The sequence below is a fragment of the Panthera onca genome, chromosome F1, assembly GCF_046562875.1.
Source record: "Panthera onca isolate mPanOnc1 chromosome F1, mPanOnc1 haplotype 2, whole genome shotgun sequence".
Lineage (NCBI taxonomy): Eukaryota > Metazoa > Chordata > Mammalia > Carnivora > Felidae > Panthera > Panthera onca.
Genome location: NC_138355.1, coordinates 35,959,686 through 35,987,023, shown reverse-complemented (window position 1 = coordinate 35,987,023; position 27,338 = coordinate 35,959,686). Strand labels below are relative to the sequence as shown.

General features: G+C 47.1%; 2 protein-coding genes across 4 annotated transcripts; one reads left to right on the top strand and one right to left on the bottom strand.

Moving 5' to 3' along the window:
• The first annotated feature begins 766 nt into the window (after positions 1-766).
• On the top strand, positions 767-24,471 carry TRAF3IP3 (TRAF3 interacting protein 3). Of its 3 annotated transcripts, none has more exons than XM_060643929.3 (16): positions 767-1,026; positions 4,671-5,077; positions 6,952-7,096; positions 7,238-7,301; positions 7,554-7,578; positions 8,230-8,259; positions 8,350-8,445; positions 14,388-14,459; positions 17,115-17,255; positions 17,406-17,543; positions 19,215-19,350; positions 19,926-19,988; positions 21,430-21,489; positions 22,515-22,714; positions 23,465-23,578; positions 24,227-24,471. In XM_060643929.3, the coding sequence occupies exons 2-16, from the start codon at positions 4,730-4,732 to the stop codon at positions 24,317-24,319; spliced, it is 1,725 nt and encodes a 574-aa protein (XP_060499912.1). In that variant the 5' UTR covers positions 767-1,026; positions 4,671-4,729; the 3' UTR covers positions 24,320-24,471. The 3 variants fall into 3 exon arrangements, with proteins under 3 accessions (XP_060499912.1, XP_060499913.1, XP_081648022.1); XM_060643930.3 differs by having other exon boundaries at positions 768-1,026; positions 22,578-22,714; XM_081791896.1 differs by lacking the exons at positions 22,515-22,714; positions 24,227-24,471 and having other exon boundaries at positions 768-1,026; positions 23,465-23,577.
• CF1H1orf74 (chromosome F1 C1orf74 homolog) lies at positions 20,976-26,891 on the bottom strand. Its single transcript, XM_078440864.2, has 2 exons — positions 26,555-26,891; positions 20,976-25,853 (listed from the first exon to the last, which is right to left on the bottom strand). Exon 2 carries the CDS (start codon positions 25,774-25,776, stop codon positions 24,967-24,969), a length of 810 nt encoding a protein of 269 aa, XP_078296990.1. The 5' UTR covers positions 25,777-25,853; positions 26,555-26,891; the 3' UTR covers positions 20,976-24,966.
• Positions 26,892-27,338: the final 447 nt, after the last annotated feature.

The window sequence follows — 27,338 nt, the reverse complement described above, 5'->3', positions numbered from 1 at the left end:
CATGACCTGAGCCGAAGTCGGACGCTCAACCGACTGAGCCACCCAGGCACCCCTGGTTGGAACTTTTTATGAGATTCTGTCTGCTATTTGTCCTGCCGTTCCCCAGCCCACACATCCCTCACCTTTTTACATCCTCATTGCTTCAGAAAGGAGCAGATTCAGAGCTGGCTTCATTCCTGAATTCTGAAAAAGACGCCAAGTACTTCAGAAGAGCAGAAACTTTTTTTTTTTTTAAGTTATTTATTTATTTATTTTGAAAGAGAGAGCATAAGCAGGGGAGGGGCAGAGAGAGAGAGAGGGAGACAGAGAATCCAAGCAGTCTCCACGCTGTCAACACAGAGCCCGACACAGGGCTCGAACCCATGACCTGTGAGATCATGACCTGAGTCGAAACCAAGAGTCAGATGCTTAACCAACTGAGCCACCCAGGTGCCCCCAGAAAAGCAGAAATTCTTTATAACTCTCTAGGATTGGGAAGAGGTAACCAGAGGAAAGAGAAAATCCTTACACGGAGAGCTACCTGATACACATGCAAACCTATCCTGGGAACATCTAGGCCAAAAAGGCATCTTCCCCCTCATCGAAACTGCAAGGTTTGCACGTGACCCAGAGTCCCATCCTTGTCTACTTCTAGAAAGGGATCTTGATTTGAAACCAACTGAGAGCTCACACTGACCCACTAGCAAGAAAAAGGGTGGCAGGGGTGCCCAAAGATGGGAGGAGCTCCTGTGCTCAGCCCCATAGGCCTCAAGGGTTCAGGGGCCCACTCAGATTGTGCCAGAGAGCAAGAGAGAGGAACTGGGGTGAGCAAGCGTTGTGGCTTTGTCTGTTTCCTGTTTCAGCAAGGCTGCTGTGCAGAAAGAAAGACAGTACGAAGAAGGAAAATGCTAAGGGGGCCCAGGGCCATGGACTGACAGCTTGCACTTGACCCAGCTGCTGCCTTGCCCCATCTGAGACCACAGCCAAGATCTGCCCAGCAGCTGGAATGCTTTCCTGAGCTGCTTGGTTTGGAGCCTGGGACCCAAGGTAACTGAGAAGGAGGATGCTTTTGTGTCCAGGTTGGGGACCTCCAACTCTGGGGTGGGGAAGAAGGTGATCTGTCATTGAAGCTTCCCTCGGCTGAAGGGGGAGACGCAGAAGCAGATGGATTAGTTGAAGAGTGTTGGGGGGGGGGGGGCGGTAAGCAAGAAAGCATCCTGCACTGGCTCTTGAGGGCACAAGCCACACCACAAGGGTACGGCTTTTGTTGCTCCTCTGCTCCATCCATTAGATTAGATTAGGAGTGAGTCAAATGACTTAGGGTCCCGGCTGCCCAGTGATGGGCATAAATTAAATGAACTTTTATAGTTCCCTTCAAAGCAGGAGTCCCCCCCAGACAACAAGCTGCCATTAGAGCACGTAGGTGCAGGCCCTTGCCTTCTCACCTCGCATTAGGATCTCTGCACTAGGGCGGTCAGACCCGGGCAGGAAGCCATTCATTGCACACACAAGCAGGAAGTAGGAGCAGAGACTTGGAAAGGCAGCAACAAACCCCTGTCAGGTGAGGGCACCACCCTGACCTCTCCCTGAGGCAGGATGCCCTCAGCCATACCACCTCCTCCCCAAGCTCCAGTGGGACTTGTCATACTGCCAAGGGACACCCCGCAGATGCCAGAAACCCTGGGCAGTGGCCCAGTGACCTTTCTTTGAACCACACAGGGACCAGTTCCCTTTTTTTCTACAGCCTATCCCTGTCAGTCAGCCGTCCCACATGGCTTCTTGTGTTTAAGCAAATCAGAATAGTCAAAACATCCCAGAAAGCTGGATATGATTCCATTCAGCTGTGCGCACCTAATCCTCCCGGGTGTATGGGCCTGGGGGTCTGGGAATGCTCCCTTCTCTAAGGAGCCATTTCTACTGCAACTCCCTGCTGGAGTAACGGATCCCAGCGTCTGCCCCTCAGGAAGCAGAGTGAGGCAGCCGTATTTTTAAGCGAAGTGGCCCACTGGTGTGGACAGCCTGGCAGAGTCCGGGGGAAGACCTTACCTCAGGCTCCGTCTCCTCCCCCGCAGCCCTTTCCTCCTCATGGCAGGAAGGTGGGAGGATTCTCCATAATCACAGGCTTTGCCTCCTCTACAAAGCCTGTGGATTACAGGGAGGGGACCTAGCGGCCCACGTTTTAATGGCGGGATGCAGGCACGCTGGACACTGATTCTTTACCCCGCCTCTTCTTTGCCTTTCTGCTGGGCCTAATTGCGATGGCACTTGTGTCCAGACCACAGAGAAGCCCTTTTGCCTTGTAGCCCACACGCAGAGGTCAGAGGAACCAGAGCAGTAAATATGATTTCAACCCGAGGCCAGCATCCCCTCCATGTGGTAAACAGCACTCCTTCAAAGAGAAGAGGGTGGGAGACGGAAGGATGAGGCATTCTCTTGGTCCTGCAGTGCTAGTCTAGCTGGAGGCATTGGTCTTACAGCACTGAGTGAGTCTTTAATAGCTAAGATCAGCAAGAAAGGGGTAATAATCATCCCACTTTAGTATTGTAAAAAGCTAACATTTATTGTGCGTTATGTGCCAGATGCTTGATGTGCATTTTCTCTTTAATTCTTATGACCTTACAAGGGAGGCTGTGGCCCCGTTTTATAAATGAAAAGACTAAGACTTAGAGATGTGTAATAGTTTGTCCAAAAGCACAGGGGTAGTGGGTGGCAGAGCCAGGATATGAATCCACACGGCCTGAGTCCAGAGCCAGGGTTCTCTGCCTCCCCCATCAAAGGCAGAATACCTTCCTATACCACAGGCATAGATTCTGGACATGGAGTTCACCTGTACATTATCCATTCAGTCATGTATAACTTAAAATGAGTGAGCCTTTTGGATACTGTTCTAAGGTTTTAGATAACAGAGGAAGCAGGTGGGAAGTCAGGGAACACCTACAGAGTAGGAACGAGAAGAAAAGCCTAAAGAGAAAAGCCACCCAGAGGTGGGACGAGAGAACAAGCACTGACAGCCTCACAGTCCTGCCTAGGGTCTGCAACTGCCCACAGCCGGAGGATGCCCCTCCAAGCCTGGAGAGGCAGGCATTTGACAGCATGCCAGGTTTGACCTTGTAAGACCACTCTCCTGGAGTGAGACCGCCCCACCCATGAATGACCCCAGGGAACAAGTGGTATGATACGAGAGAGAGCAAGGATCCTGCAGAGAATTCTGGACTGAGCCAGATGGGCAGGAAAGTTCCAATAAAAGGACAGAGAGTCTGCTACCTGTTGAGTCTGTTTGGCCTATAAATAAAATCAAGGGGCCAGAGCTGGTAACTGCCTGCTGGTCGATGAAGCTGAGATGTCCTCTCTGACCTCTCCAGGAACTGGGTTCTCAGGTTGTGGGTAGTGAAGTTGCAGGACACAGAGGAGAAGCTGCAGAAGGAGTCCCTCTTCCTTCATCAACCACTGGGCTGGCTCCAGCAATCAGTGGAGGCAGGGCGCAGAATTTCCAGCTCTCAGGACCAGCTCAGCCAAGTCCGGCCCCAACTCAGCCAAGTTACCAGAGAGGGTTCTAGGAAAATAAACTAATTTGCAGAAGGTAGGTGAGGGAGGGTAGGAAAGAGAGAAAAGGGCACAGAGAAGGAAGAAGGAGTTAGAGTTGGGGGTTCTGTGAATAGCAGGTAGGACCATGTAAAGGGGCAACAAGTGTGGCTTCTTCACCAAGCCTGGTTCCCTGTGGACTTGTTGACACTGTTTGCCTTTGTTTCATTTTTGTTTGTAATAGCCTCATTGAGGTGTAATTCGTGTAGTTGCTAGTTTTGATGGCACAATCTCTGTTTGGGCCAAGGAGAGCTGACCTGGCGGCATACTTAGCCCTAACAGAGAGGAGATTCTAAAACATGGAACCTTCAGCTTGGAGGGCTATTGAGCTGGAAGCTCTGAAATGGGTTTCAGTCAACACTGGACAGATGGCAGGTACTCAGCTGATACTGGTTTGAGTTGATCTGCTCCTGAGGGTCAGAGCCAGTCCTGGGCCGGAAGTGGATGTCAGTGGACCAATGTCAGTACTTCATGACTGGAGAAATTAGGGTGAGCTTTCCCTCCTAAACCATGCCCAGGACCAGGCTCAGAAGCCAGTCATTAAGGGCCAAAAAGATAGCAGTGGGTGCTGGTCACAGGACTGGCCACACCTTGGCGGGGGGGGGGGTCTGGTTATCCCTCCAGGCCTTGACGAGAGTCACTCACCTATTTAGCAACAACTTGGGCCAAGAGAACGGTAAAGATGCTTTTCTTTTAGATTGAAGAACAAGGAGCCAATTTACCTGGTTCTCTAGAAGTCTCTGGAAAATGAACACATCCCTAGCTGCTATCCAAAAGGCTATACACACATGACAATTTTATCAATTATTCCTGACTTAGAGGCAGGGTGAGATCAAGGAAGGTCAAGGAAGAAGTGGCAGCCAGAGAGATCTTTCCACTTTGCAGAGGGAGAAACATAGGCCAGAGGGAAGCAGTATGGAAAGCTCCATAATTAGTATGGAGCCTGAACCCGGGAGTCCTGATTCCCAGTTCGACACCATCACCTCCTCAGTTTTCAACCTACATGCATGGGATGCTGTGCTATTTCTACCCCCTGGTCCTGGGAGATAGTCATTTTTTCTGCCCATCTCCTGACCCCTCCCCTTCTCCTCCCTCTTGGCATTTGGCAGACCCAGGCAGCTATTCCAGGAACTGGAAGCCAAGCACAACAGGTGCTCAGGAGGTCATCATGATCAGCCTGGACCCCAGGCCTTCCCCTGGCTTGGCCCGGTGGGCCGAGAGCTATGAGGCCAAGTGTGAGCGCCGGCAAGAGACCCGTGAAAGCCGCCGTTGCCGCCCCAATGTGACCACTTGCCGCCAGGTGGGGAAGGCGCTGAGGACCCAGCAGAGAGAGCAGCTCCAGAGAGCACGACAACAGGAGTTCTTCAGGAGGAGGAACCTGCAGGTGGAGGAGAAAGGCAAGACACAGAGCCCCAGGGCCAAGGAGCACGGTCCCTCGAGGAGGCCAGGCCAGCCAACTGACCTCAAGGAGCCCTTGTCTTGGGCCAGCAGGATCTCCTCCTCCCCCCAGAAGCAGGTGGGTCATGTCAAGGGACACACTGCTCTGGAGGGTGGCAGGCACGTGGGTGGGCTCAAGGTCACTAAAAAGCGATTGAAATTAAGTTCCTTCTTCCCTAGTCATATAGCAGTCCCCCTTAGCCACTTACTCATTCAGAAACTTTTGTTGTTTGGGTCTTTGTTTGCTTAGCTATTTTTTTGTTTTGCATTTGCCTTTTAGGGAAGAAAAAATAATTTAGAAAGTAAGTCCATTGCTAATTCCTAGTTATCAGTTCAAATTTAGGCAATCTATACCTATCTTTTACAGCATTCATTCATCCAGCATTCCACAAATATTTACTGTATATGCTTACTGTATGCCAGGGACACAGGCCCATCTTCTTGATGCCCCCTCTCAGAAACACACACACACACACACACACACACACACACACACACACCTCCTGTTGCACCCACCTACATTTTCTCTTTCACTTGGACCATTCCATTTGTACTAAATTCACTCAGTAAAGGTCTTGTGTGGTCCAGTAAGCTTTCTCTGGCTTCTCCAGGCCACCTCTGCTCTCTGTGGTCCTTATGAGGTTATAAATCCTCTAAGATTGTGTAATAATACTTAGAGCACCCATCATTCTGGCCTGGGAAGGAGCAGTGCTGGCAAAAATCAGGGTGTGCCGAGATGATCTCAGCCAGCAAACCATCTGTGTCTTCCTATCCATGTTCTGAGCATGTTGACAGCAGGGATGGGTCCATCGTATTCCCTGGAAGTGCCTGGCCTGGTTCCGTACCGAGTAGAAGTTCATTCAGGGTTTCTTAACCAGTGGATCTGTTAGCCACAATAGAAGGTGCTGTTCACAAAAATGATCCTTGAGCCCAATTGTAAAATAAAACCAACTGTGTACTTTCTAAGGCAAGAGGTTTCTGAAAGCTTTTTGTTTAAAAAAAATTTTTTTTAAGGAGAAAAAGAACGAAAACACATTTAACTAAAAAACTTTACCTATGCCTAACGGTTATTTAAGGTTTTACTGAGATTGAGTCAGTCTGCATGGTTGGATACTATAGGCATTTCTTAGCCTTTTAGTGTTCTGTTACAATCCTAGAATTTTTGAGTTTGCATAAAGAAAATACAAAAAGAGCAGACTAGAGGGGCATCTGGGTAGCTTAGTCAGTTGTGTCCGACTTCAGCTCAGGTCATGGTCTCATGGTTCATGAGATCAAGCCCCGCATCAGGCTCCACACTGACGGTGCAGAGCCTGCTTGGGATTCTCTCTCTCCCTCTCTCTCTGCCCCTCCCCCGCTCATGCTTTCTCTCTCTCTCAAAAATAAATAAATATACTTAAAAAGAAAAAAAAGAGCAGACTAGATTGTGATGGCTACTACCACACTCTTCCCCATACCTCCCTGCTCTAACGTCTCTTCACACAAAACCTCAGTGGTATTCCGGCTACTACTGAGAGGAAGGAAGCCACCTCTCCAATATGGAAATGGCCTGGGAGATCATCCACATTACACACACTCATACACAAACAGGAGACCAAGACCTAGTAGAAAAGGCAGGATCTAACCCAGACCCCCTCACTCTAAGACCAGTCCTCTTTCCACATCACCATACTGGCAGTGTAAGTGCTAAAACCAAACAAGGTAGATCAGGGATTCTAGAGAAAGTAAGTAGAGACAAGCCCAGCTCCCCATTTGCCTGGTCTGTGGAGAACCATACCCACCAACCAGGACAAGAGAGGGCAGGAGCAGGGACAATTTTGTAGTTTTGAAGGTTGGAATGGGCTACTTTGGCTTTCTGGATCTGAAACTTGATCACTGGTTCATCTTTCTGCAATCTGCTGGAGAATCACGCTGTAAGAAGCTCTAGGCTTTCAGCATCCCCTACTTGCTTTCCAGGTGTCAGGAACCAGCTCTGAGGCCTTTCCAACCCAGCGTCACCCTTCCTCAAGCACCCAGAGGGATCTGGCTCACTTCTCCTCCCAGGCTGGGGGCCTTTCACCACAGGACTCTCCCATCAAGAAGCCACCCACACACCACCGTGGTAAGAGCTGAGCCTCCCTCCCTCACTGGAGCCTGCATAAAACCTTGCCACAGCAGGCTCAGCTTGCTGGCAGTGGAGAGGCCTCTCCCTTCCCACTTGCTCCTCCATGGGTTCTGAATCACCTTATCCTCCATTGCTCAGGCACTCAGACAAAGGCAGAAGAAGCCCAGCCAACAATTAAGAATGATGCCAGTCAGCAAACCAAGTGAGTACTTCCATGTGACCCCAGCTTCCTTACATCCCATCCATTCCACTCTGATAAGCTCTGCTTGAACCCTCACCCAGTGTGTGGAGAAGGAGCATGATGAACTTCCATGCCCACCTTAACTGAGAGAAAGACCTTCCCTACCCTACTGGCTCTTCAGAAGAGATCAGAGAAGGAATCGACCCACTGCCTCCTGATGTGCTTTTTTTTCTTTGATCCATTGTCATTTTATTCTATTTCTTCTCTTCCCAGTTATGGAGTTGCAGTTCTAGATAAGGTAAGAAAATCCTCACTTTGAAGGGGTTGACTCAGATGATATCCCAGCTCTTCCAAGTTCTGACATTCTGGAATTCTATGGTAAATACAGCTGGGATGGAGGGACACCTTCTTCCTGGATAAGCAAAGGGACAGGGGCCTGGAGGGACTCTGAGCCAAGGAAGAAATTTACTTGACATGAACCAGTCCTGGCTCTGGTTCCATGTTCCAGGATTTCAGGGAACCTAGAGTCTTCCTTCTTTTTTTTTTTTTTTTTTTTTTAATTTTTTTTTTAAAGCTTATTTGTTTATTTTGGGAGAGAGGGAGAGCACAATCAGGAAAGGGTCAGAGAAAGAGAATCCCAAGCAGGCTCCATGCTATCAGGACAGAGCTCAATGAGAGCACAATCCCATGAACCGAGAGATCATGACCTGAGCCAAGATCAAGAGTTGGACACTTAACTGACTGAGCCACCCAGACACCCCTCTTTTTTTTTTTAAGTTTATTTATTTTGAGAGAGAGAGAGAGAGAGAGAAAGCATGAGTGGGGGAGGGGCAGAGAGAGAGGGAGAGAGAGAGAACCCCATGCAGGCGCCACACTGTCAATGTAGAGTCTGAGGTGGGGCTCAAGCACCCCTAGAGTCTTCTTGAATACCCTTTTTCTTTCTCTCTAGGAAATCATCCAGCTTTCTGAGTACCTCAAAGTAAGTAACATGTGAACTCTCTCTTCAGTTCCTCCACCCATCTACTCCTTCCTCCAGGTTAATCTTACCTTCTTGCATTTCCCCCCCCAGGAGGCCCTCCAAAGGGAACTGGTTCTAAAACAGAAAATGGTGATTCTCCAAGACCTACTGTCCACCCTGATAAGGGCCTCTGACAGCTCTTGGAAGGTAAGGGAATGAAATCTTTGTTTGAACAAAGCTCATGGGCTTCTATGGGTGCCCATCTCATTCTTCTTTCCACATCACCCCAGCAAGATAAGGGGTTTTCTCACTACTGAAGAGGCAAGGTGGGGGGGTTGGGGGGTGCTGAGGTCTAAAGGGCAAAGATATTACATACATGGGAGAGCTCAGCTAAATCCACGGTCATTAGCTGGGGTGATGCTGCTCCATACCCAGGGAAGACCCAGAACCAAAATTGGAAAGAATTCCCATTTTTTAATATGTTGGAAGAAAAGGAGGAAGATCCCAATACAGTTGCTATTACTAACTGTGGTAAATGTCAACTATTTTTATATGGGATTCACACCAATATTAATGCCAAGCCATCATGCACCCACGATTCAGCTTAGACATCAATGTCAAAGTGAGATAGGACCTTAGATATCACATAGTCTAAGTTTTCTCATTTTACCAATGAGGAAACTGAGTGTCAGAGAGGTCAAGTGACTTGCCCAAAGTCACATCGCTAGTTACAGGCAGAACTGAAACTAAAATTCAGATCTCCTTATTTTAGTCCATTTGTTCAACAAATATTCATAGACCGTGTTTTCTGTACTGAGCACTGGAAATAAAAGATTAATTAGTCAGGGTTCCTGCTTTTAGAGAGCTTGTGGTTTTGTCAGGGAGACAGATGCCTAAACAATGCAGAGATATCAGAAATAAACGTTTTTCAGGATATAATAGCACACAAGAAGGAAGGAATGAATCCAGAGAATAGGAGAACCAGGGAATATTTATAGTTACATAAGTATTTTCCAGACAAATGTGGAAGTGGGAACTATATTCTGGGATGGAAATACAGCATAGGAAAGACCCAGAGGCACGATATGGGTCTCAATCTCAAGATTGCTTTATACTCTTTAAAAAGTTTATTGAAAACCCCAAAGAACTGTTTCTATTTAGCATATTGAGATTTACTATATTAGAAATAAAAATAGGAATCTCAAAATATGTATAAATTTTAAAATAAAAATAGTAAACCCATTGCGTGTGAATCTAAATTACATATTTTTATGAAAGATAAGTACATTTTTTTAAAAAATAGTAAGAGAAATAGCATTGTTTTATACTTTTGCAAATCTTTTTAGAGTCTGAACAGAAGACAGCTAGATTCACATATTTTCTTCTGCATTCCATCTGTTGCAATACATTGTTTTCATTGAGGCGTAGAAAAGGAAAATCCAGCCTCACACAGATATGTAGCTGGAAAAGGGAAGCCCTCGTAGAACCAGTGAAAAGGTCTTAGGGATTCCCAGGGGTCCTCAGACACCACATGGAAACCCCCTAGACTATATTATGTTCAGGGAGCTATGCCACTGGGGCATAAGGCACCAAGTACAAAGAGAATGTACACACTCACAAGCCTCCGTGGACATCTAACCCTACAGCATAGATGGTTTGTTATTTAGACAGAAAGATGGGATGGGACAGTGTACAACAAAACTGAGAAGTTTACAGTGATGTAAAAGAAGCTTCCTAAGCTCGGTCCTCCTTCCTTATATATCATTGTACCAGGATTTAAGTGTCTGTGTTTTGGGGCTCCTGGTGGTTAAGGAAGGTCGTTTGCATCAGCAGAGCAGAAGCCTGAGACAGACAGCTGTGCATGCCAGGTGGTTTCCGGTGCTGAACTAATTTGAGATCATCTCATTTATTCAACAGACATTTGATTAAGTTTCAACTATGTGCTGAGCCCTGTGCTCCAGGGACAAAAAGTAGGGTTCTTGCTCTTGAGGAGCTCACGTATCAGCCAGGAAGAGAGAGATGTGTAGTAAACAACACGAATACAGTGTGGAAAAGCCATAACAGGGGTTTCTACAAAGTGACACAGAGGAAGGAGAAGGAGGCAATTTTTCTGCCTGAGGTGGAACAGGGTAGGATCCAAAGGAAAGGGACCATTTTAGCTGAGCCTGGAAGGATGCATAGTCTACCAGTTGCAGACGTAGGAATGATGATGGGGAAGAAAAAGCAGAAAGGAAAGGGGATTTAAGGCAAAGCAATCGGAATGATTATAAGGCCTCTGTGTAACAAGCAATTGGGTGCAGCTGAGTTTGGCTGAAATGAAGAGATCATGTCAGAGGAGTTCTGAAGACTCTGGAATTATGAAGCTTAAACTTTTTCCACTGATGGGGTATGTCAAACGTAAATAACACAGAGACTCCTTCCTAAAGGAAAAGCATATGTGTCACAGATCCGTGAGAACACATGCTACCCATGTGAGAAACGCTGCTCCAGGCGGTCAGCAGGTAGCACTGGGAGGGCGCTGCATCTGGGTTGAAAGTCCTGCACTTAGCAAGATTCCGCCCATCTTCACAAGCAGCTCAGTCAGGGGCCGTGGAGTTGTGCTCTCTTCGGCAGCACACAGGCTGAAATAGTTGCGGAACTGAGCTGAGAATGAATGATCCGATCTGTGCTTTGAAATGGTCTCTGACAATAGTGAGGACCTGGGCTCCAGGTGGGTGTGGAAGCGGCGAAATCTCTGGTGACATCCTAGGCCCTGAGGTGCAATCAGAGCCTGAGTCATTGGAGCTCAGTGAGGACGGGACACACTTCTCAGGGCACCTCTGCGGGCAGTTTCACTCCACGCTGGGCAGGGCAGGCGAGCAGAAGCTCCTTTGGTTGTGGTTTTCTCCCTCCCTTCTTCCCACCCCTCTGCATACCCACGCTTCTTTTCTCCCTCCCCCCCACTGGCACCCCAGCTTCCTGTTTTTAACAAAAATAGTCAGATTTGTCAGTTAAGGGCTCCTGCTTCCCTCAAAACAAAATCATCCAGCCCTCTACCCCTGCCATGGAGACCTCAGCCTGGATGAAAGAACAGATCCAGACTGTGGTATTTGGGAAAACCAACTGGAAGAATGTGACCCAAACGGGGACTTTGACATTCAACCCAGTTCAGACCTTTTATTTTTTCCATTTGGCCTCCATGATTTGAATCTCCCAGTTTCACATGCAGGGCAGCCCACAGCAAACCCTGCGAGAACCCCAAGAAGGAGCTCCCTCCATTGTCTCTACCTCCAAGCTAAGTCTGGGCCTACTGGATGTGGTGGGGCCTGGGGCACTGCTGATACTCCCAAGCTAGGTCCAACCTTCAGAGGGGAGATGGTTCGGGCGGTCGAGAAAGCAGGCTCTCAGTATTGGGCAATACGAAAACAAGAGTGGGGCACAGTTGGGTTCTAAGTTCTGCAAAGTGGAAACGAGATCTTGAGATGACAGCACAGCGGGGGATTGGCTGCAAGCCCTAAGCAACCTCTGCTAGAGCACAGATGAGCTGTGGGTTGGCGCTTCTGCGGTGTGGCGGTAGTGTTTCTGGAGAACAGATCAGAGGCCGGGGAAAGCCAAGCAGAAGCAGGAGCTGAAGCCCTCGGACCAGCACCAGGTGTGTACGGCCTCCACCTTGCTCCCTTTTCCAATTGGGGGTCCCGTGCTCTCTGAGCCCTGGGCTCCTGGCAGGGGGGGCGACTACCAAAAAAAGGTCCACAGTAGGCCTGTAAAGGGTGCTTCTTCCCACATACTGTACCACTGGGTTTCAGTTGGGGTAGCTGGGGCTCAGACCAGGAAACTACATGCCCCATTTGCAACAACTTGGCTACAACTTTCTTCCCTGCCTCAGGGAGTCTGGGAAGGTGGAGCTGTGGACAAGAGATTTTTTTCAATCCCCAGACTTGGGTGGCCCTTCATCCCCACTGAAGGGGCTATCCTGAATTGTCTTTTATTGCATTGTGAATGGAAAAGTAATCTGGGGTACGGCTAAAATACAAAAACAGTTGGAAGAGGCAAAACATTGAATTAAAACCACAGTAAGGAAGGAGAGAGGAGCTACCCAAAGATGGGAGTATATGGGGGGAAATGTAAGGATGTAATGTTTTGGGCTTGTTCATTTTCTTCCCAAACTACAGCAAGATAAACCTTAAACTCGGTGGGCTTGATTACATTCTGCCGTGGCAAGAGTTTAGGCACAGGAAAATGCAGAGATCTGAACCAGGAAATGGGGGTGCAGAAGGAGTTGATTTCAGGACCTGTGGACTGACAATGAACAGGACACTCAGGGGAATGCAGCCCTTTTACCAGTTACTCCAAAGCCCAGAACAATGGAAGTCTTTGTCCATCTCTTTTATCTGTCCCAAAGCCCTGTGGTTACTGTAGATGCCAAATCCTAGACTCTCAGCTCTCACACGAGACATTATGAAAAACATTAATAGCAGGAGACACTTTGAAAAATTATTTTTGGCAAAGCCTTTTGCTTTTGCAAGGCCCAGTTGAGTAATACAGGAAGCAGAAAGGGTGGGGGCGCCCCCTGGCTCCCAGGGTTAGAAGAATCAGCCAAACAAGATCAAAACAGGAGCTGTGAGATACCACTTCCTGCGCCCTCCCCAGGTGCCCTGAAACTCAGAAGGGGACAGACCTCAAAACAGAGTCCCCTCCTCTGCACCCAGGCCATTACAGACGGGAAATGTTATGAGGGTTCCAAACACCCAAGCCACCTGAGAAGGGCCATGGCATCTCAGGCCAGAAGAGAAATGTAATTTCTAGACCTCCCAAGTGTCCAGCAAAGCCTACTGGGAAAAAAAGCCAGAAAAAGGATATGAAAACTGGTTATTGCTAGAGACCCACACCCTCCTCTCTCCCGATCCTCTCACAAACTTAGGTCAGACTCAGGCCTGGAAGAACAAAACCCCGCGGTGGTAAAAAGAGACAACTACAGGTGGGGGAAAGAACAAAGCAGCAAGGAGGTTGTTAGCTACTCAGCTAAAATACTGAAAAATTGAGAAACAGATAAGGCTCTTCCTGCCTGCCTTTCCCCACTCCCATCCTTGAGATTAGCATCCCTCTTGGAATGTCCAAAATGTCATGCAACTGACCCTACTTACGTGTGACTTTCTGGGAAGCCCTTTAATCACCACCACCACCCCCCACATACACATACCCTGCCTCACTTGATCTCTCTCCTCCATGTCCTGCTTTCTTAAAGAATTTCTCATCTTGAGTCCAGTGTGTGTGTGTGTGTGTGTGTGTGTGTGTGTGTGTGTGTGTGTGTTAGGGGAAGGAAGGAGGCAAGGAGGGGAGGCATTAGTTTGTTAGGGCTGCTATAACAAAATACCACAGTCTGTATGGCTTAACCAAAAGAAATTTATTTTCTCACAATTCTGGAAGCTAGAAGTCTAAAATCAAGGTATTGACAGGGTTGGTTTCTCCTGAGGCCTCTCTCCTTGGCTTGAGATGACGGTCTTCTCCTGTGTCTTCTTCACATAGTGCTCTGTTCTCTTCTTATGAGGATACCAGTCATAGTGGATTAGGGCCCACCCTAACAACCTCATTTTAAATTCATTATCTCTTTAAAGATCCTATCTCCAAATACAGTCACATTCTGAGGCGCTGGGAGTTAGGATGTTAATGTATAAATCTGGGGGTGGGGAGAGCAAAGGGGGACACAATTCAGCCCATGATGGAGGTAAGGAAGGGAATGTGGAGACCCTTTTGGTCTTACTGGCCTATACTTTAGAAGTAAAGATCCTGTACACAACTGAGGGGGTGAGGAATACAGAAGTGCCTAGACAGGAGAGAGAGGTAATGAGGAAAGAAAAGAAGAGCTTAGAAGATTTCCTTCAAGTGAACTATTATCATACCTTGAGCCATTGGATAGAGGACCTCAAGATACAGAGAAGACTTGGGGCCAGTCCGATTCCTCCTTCTCCTATTCCAGAGACAGAAGAAAAGATCTTCTACCTAAACATCCTTTGACATCCTTCCTCTTCCCTACCTCCTGAAAGAGTTCAGTTCCACAAACATTGCTTGAGCACAGACCATGTTCTAGGCAGTAAGCTGGGAAAACAGAAGAAAACTCTTTGCATGCTATATTTTGGCCCAGACTAATTAAGTCATCCCATTTGCTCCAGGGCCAGCTTAATGAAGACAAATTGAAGTGCAAACTGAGATCTTTAGAAAACCAGCTGTACACCTGTACCCAGGTAAGCATTCTGGAGGACACTTCCAGCCCAGGAATCTAGAATTAAAGGAGAATACTTGAACCTCAATCCTATGCTCTAGAAAGGACACCCAACAAAGATGAATGTACCCATTCCTACTCACCCAGTTATGGCTTTGCCATTTTCATTTTGGTCCCCAATCCACCCTCTACTCCCTTTTTCCTAGTGTCCTTCCCTTTGTACCCTGAGAAGGAACCCCCAAATCAAGTACTTTGCCAGCTCCAGGGAAACCTTAGGAATACCTGGAACTGTAAGGAGAGGTAAAGATTCACACCACCCAGATAGACCTTCACAGGTCCCAATCTTTGAACAGAAGTGTTGGATATTATAATAAAGCCTTACAAAATGGTTTCCATTCCACGGGCAACTTTTGTCTAGTAGCAATCCCTGGGAGAAAGTAAAAGGCTATGACTCTTGGCTTTTCTATGGCATTGTTACCCATCTTCACTAAACTCTGCATTGACCTGATCTGGGATTACAAGAGATAGAAATGACAAGTGGTGAGGGGTCAGATAAGAGAATGAGGTGAAGCATGTGGAGTTGGGGAGATACGATGGATGGTTGGGGTCTTGTGGGGGAACAGAGTTTATAACCAGGTTTGCTGACCCACAACTTTTATTTTTTCAGTATGGCCTGTTTTGTCAGACTCTTATGAACTAAATAATGTCAACCCAGCTCATAAAATACCAACATATAATCCAGAATGCCAGTCTCTTGATTTTCAGCAGGGGTGAGGGGTGGGGGAGCGGGTAAAGCTGGCCAGCATGGTTAAGTCCACTAACTGGGACATACCCATGTATGACTTCAGCCAGTGGCTCCTGGATCTGGCTTCTAATGGAAATTCCAAGAACATAAGACCCACTCACATTTAAATCAAATTTTCAGATGGTCCCAAAACTAAATGGAAATGACTTCGTATGGATCCCTAAATTTGCATGATCTGGACTGCTGTTTACACAGTGGGGTAACCCAGAATTGACAGTAAAAGCTTCCCGCCTTCCCCAGAATCACAGGGCAAAAAGATGAAAGGGATGGGGAGGGCAAGACCCTAAGTGAATTTGTAAAGTTGCTCTTTTCTTAAATCCTGAAGCCAATTTTTTTTTTTAATGAAAATGTATTAATTTAAAAACATTGAGAGTGTTGGGGATTGTTCAGATCTCTGAAACTACAGACATTTGAAAAGGGGGGGTGGGGCGCCTGGGTGGCTCAGTAGGTTAAGCATCCCACTTCAGCTCAGGTCATGATCTCGTGTTTCATGGGCTTGAGCCCCATGTTGAGCTCTGTGCTAACAGCTCAGAGCCTGGAGCCTACTTCAAATTCTGAGTCTCCTTCTCTCTCTGCCCCACCCCCACTTGTGCTCTTGCTTGCTCTCTCTCTCTCTCTCTTTCTCTCAAAAATAAACATTTAGGGGCGCCTGGGTGGCGCAGTCGGTTAAGCGTCCGACTTCAGCCAGGTCACGATCTCGCGGTCCGTGAGTTCGAGCCCCGCGTCAGGCTCTGGGCTGATGGCTCGGAGCCTGGAGCCTGTTTCCGATGCTGTGTCTCCCTCTCTCTCTGCCCCTCCCCCGTTCATGCTCTGTCTCTCTCTGTCCCAAAAATAAATTAAAAACGTTGAAAAAAAAAATTTAAAAAAAAATAAACATTTAAACACTTAAAATTATAATAATAAAGAAGCATTAAAAAAAAAAAGCTTGCTCTCTAACCTGAAGGTATTTACAATCCCATGAGGGAGAAAAATGAATCAATAGTGTGGGAAGATAGAGACATACAAGGGATACTACATGAACCCAAAGAAAAGCTACCTAACTCATAATGAGTTGGGGGATAGGGGTGATTGGTCAAGATTTATCAGACCTTACATGATTCTTGAACTGAACCTTGAGCATGAGTAGAGGTTAACCAGGTGAAAAGGGTAGGTAAGGACCTCTAGGAATAAACTATATGGACAAAGGCAGAGGCCCAAAAGCACAGTGGTTAGGGGATCTGCAAGCAATTCAGCTTGGGTAGAAGCAGCATAGAATCAAAGTCTGAGCTACATGTGGGAGCCATGCCAAGGAATTTGGACCTGATCCTTAGTCACTGAGAGATTTAAACAGGGAGTGACACGATCAGCTACAAGGTTGAAGATGGAGAAAATATTGCATTGACCCATAGAGTCGCAACTAAGGAGGTGACAGGAAGTACAGAGAAGAGACAGAGACAGATATGAGCTGTTAAAGAGTTTGATTTGACAAAGCTCAAGGAACAACTGATTACTGGGAGAAAGAGAGAAATCAAGGATGACTCCCAGGTCTCAGTCCTGGGAGACTGAGCAGGTGATGATGTTGGTCACTGAGATAAGAAACCCAGGAGAAAGGAGGCTGAGAAAGATGATTTTGCTTTGGAAATGTTGAATTTGAAACACCCCTGGAAGGCCGAGGGGATGCTCACCATGCCAGGACACTGTTTGTTACCCCTGCTTACCTCCCTCATCACCTGGGACCCTCTCCCTGCTCCCCTCCAGCCTGGAAGAAGGTCCATCAGATTACTGGTATCTCTGCTCTGGGGGGCAAGGACCCAATTCTTTTCATTTCTCTATCCCATCTCAGGGCTCAGCACACAGCTCAATACGTTTTGTTGAATTGCATCAAATTTACAGAAATACTCCCCTTGGGGAATGAAAAAGGTGTTACTGGAGATGGAAGACCAGAAAAACAGCTACGAGCAGAAAGCCAAGGAGTCACTGCAGAAAGTGCTGGAGGAGAAAATGAGCGCAGAGCAGCAACTGCAGAGCGCGCAGGTGTGGGCATGCTGTGTAATCTTGAGGCTGGGACCCCGGGGTGGGGGGGAAGGGGGAGCCTCTGGGCAGCATGGGAGACACCTGCAGAACTCCCGGGAACCCCCAAGGCACCCTCCCCTTGTTCCTCTTGTCTGACCCCCCACCCGCCAGCGGTCCCTGGCTCTGGCTGAGCAGAAGTGTGAAGAGTGGAGGAGCCAGTACGAAGCTCTGAAGGAAGACTGGAAGAGCCTGGGGACCCAGCACAGAGAGCTGGAGAGCCAACTCCATGTGCTTCAGTCCAAACTGCAGGTAGCAGGCCCTGGGGTTGGGACGTGGGGAGAAGAGGCAGGGTTTATGGGGGCAGTGACAGCAGTGAGGAGAGAAGCTGCTAGTGAGACAGGGGGTTCCAAAGGCAGCTGAGAGCATCTGGCTTTCAGTTCCTCACTCAGTGGCCACTTTGGACCTGACTCACTGCTGGGGCCCTGAAATCTAACTCTGAGCTCAGCAAGGATGTCTGCACTGCTGATGCAAATGAACCAAGTGTTCACTGAATGACACCAACCAAATGCAAAGGGCTGGACTGGAATATTCATCAGCCTACTGTCAGCCCACTCTCTGCACCCCATCCCAGCACAGCATCCAGTTCGGAACAAAGGTCACTAACTTACTTACAGGTTGAGTATTAACTAACATCCCGCCAATGTAATTTTTAAGCAATTACAGGAGACCCTTGGCATTCTCAAGGGTTCCATCATTTCCAGCCTGTGTTACCTTGTAAACTTTTAACTAATCTCCTGAGCCTCAGTTTCCTCACCTCCAAAAGGAGGCTAATAATAGTACCTCCATTGCTTGTTGGGATTTTGGGAGGATCAAGTCAGGTAATCCATACAAAGCACTTAGTGCCATGCCTGGCATATACCAGCCTCCGTAAATATTAGCGTTTTTTTGTTTTTTTGTTTTTTTTTAGATTTTACTTACTTGGTTTGAAATTTTGAAGACCCACATCAAAAATTTACCTTTATAGGGGTACCTGGGTGGTGCAGTCGGTTAAGCCGACTCTTGATCTCTGCCCAGGTCATGATCTCACAGTTGGTGAGTTTGAGCCCTGCATCAGGCTCTGCACTGATGGTGCAGAGCCTGCTTGGGATCTGTCTCTCCCTCTCTCTGCCCCTCCCCTGCTTGTGCTCTCTCTCAAAATAAATAAATAAACTTAAAATAATTTTTTTATAATTTACCTTTATAATTTTACTGAAGCAGAAACCTGAGGAGCCAAACTAATAAGACAGGTCACGTTAGTCTTACTGAAGGTGTGAACCCAGCTGGTCAGTGCACTACAGCCACATCTCCACATTTGTGGTTTCTTCCTCCTGTCACCTACAAGGCAACTCTGATGAAGATCTTTTTCTTTTTTAAAGGTTTTTTTTTTTTTAATGTTTACTTATTTTTGAGAGAGAGAGAGAGAGAGCACGAGCAGGGAAGGGGCAGAGAGAGAGGGAGATCTAGAGTCTGAAGCAGGCTCCAGGCTCCGCACTGTCAGCAGAGTCTGACACAGGGCTCAAACTCGTGAACCGTGAGATCATGACCAGAGCCAAAGTTGGACTCTTAACCAACTGAGCCACCCAGGCTCCCCATGAAGGTCTTTTTCTTTTTAACCTTAATTCTTCGAGAAAAATGACCCTACCACAGAAAAAAAAGTTGACAGTGTTAGAATGAGAAGTAAAGACAATGTGAAGACACCTAGAAAAGTGATGGGTGTTCTTCAATTTGGGTATTACTCAAATGAGTCCCTTTGAATAGTAAAGTCTAATGCATCGTTTAAATGTGAGGAACATAGCAAAGGAAGCACTAAAAATCCCAATTTTCCCATTTTCCTAATACTCCTATCTCTAAAATTCTAGTTTTCCTCTTCCATGGAATCTGTTCCCATCCTCCACCCCAGCACTGACCGGCTTCTGTGTCGGCCCCTCCTCCTCCTTACAGGGAGCAGACAGTAGAGACTTACAGATGAACCAGGCTCTGAGACTTCTGGAGAATGAGCACCAGGAACTGCAGGCCAAGATTGAACACCTGCAGGGGGACAGAGACCTGCACAGCTCGGATACGCAGCACCTACAAGGTACCCTTCTCCCCAGAGGCCTCTGGCTCAGTGAGCCCAAGTGAGCCCAAGAAAGGAAGCTGGGTAGAGAAGGCGGCTTCAGTCTTTGGTTGGCTTTGTGATTTCATTTGACCCGGAGGGACAGGCAAGGCTGTTTTAATCATCCAAGACTGAAAATGAATCGCACTGCACTAGCGGATCTTGTAGTTATCAGCCTGCTTTTCCGGCCCATCCCCCGAGCCACGTTGCAGCACTCCTACTTCAGTCACACGTGCCAAGGCTGCATTTCTAATTCAAAAGGGAAAGGTCAGTTGAAACACAAGGCGCCGTGAAGGTTTCCCATCACAGCCTCTGTGTCAGCTGAGAGGACCAAATCGTGTGCAAATACAACTCTTAATTCAACCTGACGTTGTCGATGCTGATGAAGTCCAAGGCACTTGGGATCTGGTTTACCCGTCTCAGAACTAGGACAAGTAGAAGAAAGAGCAATTTCCACTTGACACACATCAGAGGCCTACTACTAGGTCCCATTCTCGGGTGTCAGGTTCATGAAGTCTTAGTTTTGTCTATTTCGGTTTGCATTATTTCATTTCCAGATCAACTGAAGAGGTCAGAGGAGGAGAAACTCGCCCTGGCGGCCAAAGTACAGCAGCTGCAGAGTAAGTTCCCTTTCCAGATCCTCAAGCAGCACAGCTGGCTCTTTGGTGCTCCTGCCGCACAAAGGGCTTTGGGGCCCGGTCTTGGACATGTCCTTTACCTTTGTGCATTTTCAGACCTTCTTGGGAAGTGAGAGGTCATTTACATAGCTCTTCGCAAGTTAGTATTAGGCTGGTCTTTTCTTCTCTACTTTTCTCCTTCCATGCCAATGACAACCACCTGAATTTCCCCCAGAATTGCCATTTCCCTCAATTTTGATGTTAAAAAATGGGTTTTCTAAGCCAGTTATTTGATATATTGTAACTTATTATGTACGTGAGTATGTCATATAGACTTCTGTCACTAGCAATGGTTCAGAAAATCAGCTCACACTACATATGCCTCAGTCCACTTCAAAACTACCTGTTGGGGCCAAAGAGGAAAAAGGACTTTTCAGAAGAAAAGTAGGCCATTGCTGAAAAGCTAGAGAACCTGATTCAGTTAATAGCTCTGCTGGCTGCCCACCGCCTTAACCTCTGCTACCCCAACAGAGATGTTTTGTGTAATTAGTATTAACAGAGAAAGGCAACCAGCAGTAGATGCCGAATGCCTACAGGGCAGGAGCTGAATGGACCAGGAATCACTTCAACACCATGCTTTTATTTATTCAGTACATATCTACTGAGTCCCTACTAAGCACCAGGCACTTTAGACATACACACTGAGGACACAGTGCTGAAGAGAACTGACACAGCTCCTTCCCTAATGAAGCTTACACTCTAAGCTCTATAATAAAGTACGGAGCTTCTACCAACAAGTAAGTATGTGTCAGGCAGTAATAACTGCTAGGGAGAAAAATAAAGCAGCTTAAAGGGAAAACAGTTGCTATTTCATACAGGGTCATCTGGGAAAGTCTTCTAAGGTAACATTTAAGCAGAGACTTAAAGGTAAAGACATTGAAGGAAGAGACATAAGGACAGTGTATTCACAACAAAATACCACACACTGTGTGACTTAAAAAACAGAAATTTATTTTGTTCTGGAGGCTAGAGGTCCAAGGTCAAGGTGTTGCCAGGGCTGGTTCCTTCTGAGGGCTTTGAGGATAGATCTGTTCCAGGCCACTCTCCCTGGCTTGTAGATGGCCTTCTTCGCCCTATGTTTCTTCATATGTCTTCTATCTATGCATGTCTTTGAAATGTCCCCTTCTTACAAGGACACCAGTCATAAGAGATTAGGGCCCACTCTGATGTCCTAAAATTCTTGATTATCTCTGTAAAGAACCTGTCTCCAAATAAGGTCACATTCTGAGGTACTAGGAGTTAGGACTCTCCCCCTATGAATTTGGGGGAGCACAATTCAGCCAATAACAGATAGGAACATCTTGAATAATTAAGGTTTGTAGCAAAGTTCTGAAAACATTGTTTACAGTCAATATACAGACAAGTTCCTTGTGTCTTCCCACAGGTCTGCTTCAGAATCAATCCTTACAGCTTCAAGAACAGGAGAAACTCTTAACAAAGAAAGGTCAGCAAATTTACTTCCACAAATTCTAAGATACTGGTCTTTCCTTGCCTGCCTAGAGGCAGAGGAATGGACTACATGACCTCTTGGAGTCCCATGCAGTTCTAGGAGTCTGTGAGGTCAGGGATCTAGCCGAGCTTTTTAAGGACTGATCATTGGCTTTGAGAACACTTTAACTAGTTAGCCTCCTATCCTGAGAGGTACATAAACTGTGAAAAGAATTTCTACTCTCTCTGAAAACATGTCTGTGTTGAACATTTCAATAAACTGATTTTGAACTCAGGATTTAATGTCGATTTTTACATTTGACTTTCCAAATCACATCCCAAGTCCACACCTCCACACCATGCTGCATGCAACAGTCACCTCACTCTTAGCCCTCAAGAGTCTGCTGCCTTAACTCCCTGAGAAGAATGCATCATGTATCTGAGGGTGGGGGGCAAAAGTTCCTCATGTATGCACTCCAAGTGGTCTTTTGTTTTCTCATCACAATCACCACGTAAAATATAAGGCAGAAAGTATTATACCCACATAGCACAAGCAAGAAAATGAAAATCTATGGTCATCAAAATTAAGGACGCAGCTAAGACAACAATCCAGAATTTCTGACTCCTAGTTCAGTGCCCTCTTCACCAACACTAAGACTTCTGCGTGGCTCAGAAACCACTTTTAACCACATGAAGGTGAATTCTATGATATGAGAGCCATTCTCATTGACTTTGAAATAAGGACAGAAGGGGAAAGGGGTTAGTTCTATTGGAAGTATCCAGCAAACCTACCAGAAGTACAACAAAAGAAATTGGACTAGTAAGTATTCTCTAGAAATATCTCCCATTAAACGGGACTGGGGATACAAAGAAAAGTAAGAGGCCAACCTTGCCCTCATGCAGCTCAAATTCCAGCTGTGTCAAGGCTGAGCAGGGTCCCAATGGGAGAAAGTCAGAAAATTCTACTCCATGCAGTCTAGTCAGGGACAGGACCTCTCTTGTTCTCTCCCCTCCCTTCCCCTCACTCCAGACTTCTCTCAGTGATAGGGCCCTTCCTCAGAGGCGTGGACCGCACTATCACTGAGAATCTGGCTGCTTTTTTAGATCAGGCTTTGCCTGTGTGGAGTCCAAAGCCCTCCCATAAGGAAGTGGAACCTGAGGGTACAGGGAAGGAGAAAGAACGGGATTTCAGAGACCAGCTGCAAAAGAAGACTTTGCAGCTCCAGGCCAAGGAAAAGGAGGTGAGAACGTGACCTCAAGGTAGTGAGGGGCTCATACCACAATGGTAGGGAAAACTGCTGGGAGGCAGCCAGGGAGCAGAGATTTCAAAGTTTAAATTGTGATTGGATGCCAGCAGGTATTCACTTTGCTTTTAGGCTAACTTGTCCATCTTTTTCCTTCTTCATTTATACCAACCATTATGCAAGGTTTTATTAAATAGTTACCTTTTATAAAGTCAGCCTAAACTAAAACACACTTAATAAACATATTAACTCCTCAAACTTTGTCCTACATAGAGTTATCTTAAAACTTTATATAGTGTCTTTTAAGTAACAAACTCTTCCCATCTACATACTTAGAAACCTACATATTCCCAGAGTATTCACATGCAACTCAACTAGGTCCTGTTGAAGATGCTTCTTCACCAGTACTAAGATCATTCCCAGGTCTTTTGTGCTATAAGAACTTCATTTTTTGGTGTCCGCATTTACAAAGCACTTGCACACACACAATCACATGAAAGCACTAATGTGTATAATATAGTATTATCATATGCATTATAATCAATCATTTAGATGAACACGTTCCAGGCAAACTAAGTAAGGCAGCCAGAAGATAAACTGAAATCTCTGAGCAAAGGCTGGGAAGGGAGGATGGTGGTAAAAATTCCAAATGAATGAAGGGGTAACTCACATAGGGCCTTCTCCCCGACCTGCGCTCTATCCCAGAAGGAACTGGTAGTGATGATGTTGGTGGTATTCTCCCCCCAGTGCAGAGAACTGCATTTGGAGTTAGACAACCTCAGTGACGAGTATCTCTCCTGCCTGCGTAAGCTGCAGCACTGTCGAGAAGAGCTGAACCAGAGCCCACGGCCGCTTCCCAGAGTAAGAGGGTCTATCCTCCCATATCGCCCTGGATGATGGTGGGACAGGTCCTCCTTTAGTCAAATCTTGCAGATCATTCATCAACTCGTGCCAACGTTGGGCCAGCCCATTCCATTCAGCTTGGTTTATATACTTGAGTATAACAACTGTCGGGAAACACCTGCTCATGCAACCAAGCCTAATTTTCATGGAACTCTTGAGCCTAAAGGAAGAGGCCTACTATTAGCTAAAGTATGAAATGGTGTTCTTTTAGCCTATTATGAGCTAGTGGCAAGAGTAAGGAGAGAAGAAAAAAAAAAAGAGTAAGGAGAGCAAAAGTACTACAGAATATGAATAGAGAATAATATAGTGTTGCTAAGTTATTTTCCATCCTTGATTACTCTAACCAGTATTTAAGTATCTGGCCCTTGCTGGGTATGGTTCCCTAGGCCAGTGATCCTGGGCTTAGGGACCAGTAACCAGCAGTAAAGTGGTCTTATCCCAAAGAAGTGAGCAAGTGAGAGAAATAATGATATAAAAAGCTTTTTCTCCTCTACTGACCCAAGGTTTTCCACGGGGCTGGAATGGGAAGAAGGAAGATTATTTTTGTCTGTATCTTCTCCAAACAACCCATGGCCTCTTTCTCTTTCTCCCCTTCCCTCCTCACAGAGGCAATGTGGCCAATGGCTCTCGATGCTGATGGTAATGATTGCTATAGCGCTGGCAGTGTTCCTGGCCAACAAGGACAGCCTGATGATCTGAATCACTTCGGACAGCTGCCTGGGTGAAAGTCTGAAGCAAGAAACTCAAAAAACTCAGAATGTTTACATACTTTAGAGTGTGGGTTTTCCCACAGAGATTTCTGACTTTATTATTTTTTTTAACCTACTGTAAAATAAACTTCACCTAACAAGTCTCTGTTCCTCTGAACTCTTAGTTTACCCCTGAATGACAGACATATCACAACACAATCATAAGACATTAGAGAATCCTGGTCTACTCTCCCTAGTCCGATTCAGTTGGTGGTATATAAACATGCAGTAAAACTTACCTAGTCCTCTACTTTCTGGCAGACACTGCCCACCGGGGCAGGTATATTTACAACCACCACACAAGAACAGACTACTTGACTTCCACCGCCTGTCTCCACAATCTTTCTTCTATCCCCTATCCAGTGAAAAATGAACAGACATCTCAGTTAAGTCACGAGGACTCCCTACTATAGAAATGGCAACTATGTACAACCAACACCACTATCACCTGTTCCCATGCCCACTGAGATGAGGACAACTGTTCGCAGAATTTTTCCCTAATTTTCTCAAGATGCTCAGAATTGGTCATTGAGATGCCATCCCTAACCCGGAGCTGATCATCTACTGAGCATCTTCTACATGAGAGAAGAGCTGAAGTCAGAGAGCCACAGCTGGCAACGTGACTATCTCGGAGGAGATGCTCAAGTCAGCAAAGTCATTCTGCCTCCTACATCGAGTTCTAAGGTCCTTCTCCCAAGTGTTTATAATCTCCCTCAGGGCTGGGAACAAGCTCTCTGGGACACTAAAGGAATAGAGCAAGACTGGGGACTGACCAAGCAGCCATGAGATCCGGGCAGTGAAAACCCGTAGTGGGGTCAGGGCTAAGCAGTTGTCATCTCCCTGGTTCAGATGAAAGGTATATGGAACAGGATAGCCCAGGAGGATCCCAAACACAGTACAGAGATTCCAGTCTGAAGAACGAAGTCTGCTGCAGGAGACTTCCAGGGGTAAGTCCCTCTGCAGCCCTTGCAAATGTGTGATGATCTCAACCATTATGGCCTTCAAATCCTGAAGTTGGTCCAGGGAGCAAATAGAAGGGTGAGGTTGGGAGCTGGAAACATCCACAAAGGCTATGGTACCAAGCAGTACCTGCTCCAAGCGCTGACATACATGCTCAGGACTGACAATCAGGCTGTTTTCTCCAATCTCAAGGATGTGAAGTCCCTGGGTCAGGAAGCCCAAGCCCTGCAACTCCTCCAGATAGCTCTGGAGCTCTGATGTCCCTGCACAACTGCAATCATAGAGCAGGGCTGGCTTCAGTCCCCGGGCCACGGCCAGCACCTCTCCAGCTAGGTGAAGGCAGACGGCTCGGGGTGGGCCCCGTCTCTTTCCCATGCCCAGGGTCTGCTGAGCAGCTGCCACCAGCATCTGAGGACTTGGTGTTGACATGGGATCTGGAAGCAACATCAAGCATGGCCTCCTTACCTAGCCACAGTTCCCTGCCCTGGACCGCATCTGTAAGCTCCAGTCACTTGAGGAAGGGCCTAAAAACAAAGCAGTAGCAGGGACTGTTAACACCAGCCAGTGACACATCAGGAAACCTGCCAACAGCCTTCCCCTAAATTTTACAGCACCTTCCAAAGATCTTTTTGTCCCTCCCTCTGCTTTGAAATGCTAATACAGACCAGACAAGATGAGATCATCAATCGTAACTCATTTCTAAGGCTGCCTTAGTCTCCCTTAGTCCCAAATTTCGTGTGTCTTTCAGGCCTCATGGTTAGATTTATATTCTCTCTGATTTCTTCTAAATTTTACCTGTTGTAAACTACTTTCTTGGATTCAACCCTTAAGGAGTTTGGGGCAGAGAAGTGGCAGGGCTGTCTTTGGCAAAATTCCGGGCATTTCATCTAAAATTGCCCTTCTGAGGTAAAATTCTCGGTTCCCAAATTCTAGGTTTCCATTGCCAGCTTCCTCTTATCTTCCCGCCAATAACTAGGAACAGCGGTCTGATTAAATACACACAAGAATGTGGACTTACAACCACTGCACCCTGAGACGTAAAAGTAAATAAATAAAACCTGTTAGAACTGCAGGAGGGCTGTGTTTTACTTTTGTGGTCCCCGCCTTTCCCTTCTGGCCGATGTCGACGGACCCTCGGAAGATGGGCTAACTCCAATCCCCCCACCCTGCCCTGAGCACACTACAGTGATTTGTTAAATGAGGCAGGTCTCTTTCACACACGTACGTTCTGCTTCCACTTCCGCTGCAGGTTCGCAGGCTCAGAAATGCCTTCCAGTTTCGTGCGGGCTGCCGAGGACACGGCGAGGACCGCGGGCTCCGCCGCAATACTGGAAAACCCCTTCAACGCTCTGGGTTCCGAGTCGGCGAAACGGGCCTACCGCGCTTGCCCAACACAAGCCCTCCCACCGCTTTCCGCGACGTCATCCATTCTCCTCGCGCGCCTCGCGTTAGAACCTCTGGCAAGTCTGTGCCGGAAGTGTGGGCTCCTGAGGCCAGGCCCTTTCCGGCCAGACAGAAGCCGGCCCGCCCCTCTGAGTAGGAACGGGGAGGGGCGGAAGTGCACGAAGGAAGGCGGGACCTGGTGAAACTAGCAGCCTGTCGTTGCCCTCACGTGGCTTCGCGTCGTGCCCAGCCTGTGTGTTCTTCAGGCTGAGAAGCCTTAGGAGGGCACGCAACGCAAAGACATCCTTTGATTTGCGTCTGGAGAAATGCGCTTACCCCCCTCCAAACGAAGCCTATCCCGTGGCAAGCAACATGTTTTACACCTCACCTGTGAGTGGCGCTGCAAAGTTGGTTTACTTTGACCTCCCTAAATGCTAAATTTGAGACGCTGAATTCCTAGAAGTGGCTGCACAAGTGCTGTCCTGCCCAAGATTTGTCATCTCTAAGCAGGGTGTAAAGGGCATGAGCATTATTCACTCTGAACAAAGGTGTGCCAGGCACGATTCTAGGCGCTGGCGCTATTACAACGTACAAAATAGACAAAAACCCCACCTTCCCGGAGCTCA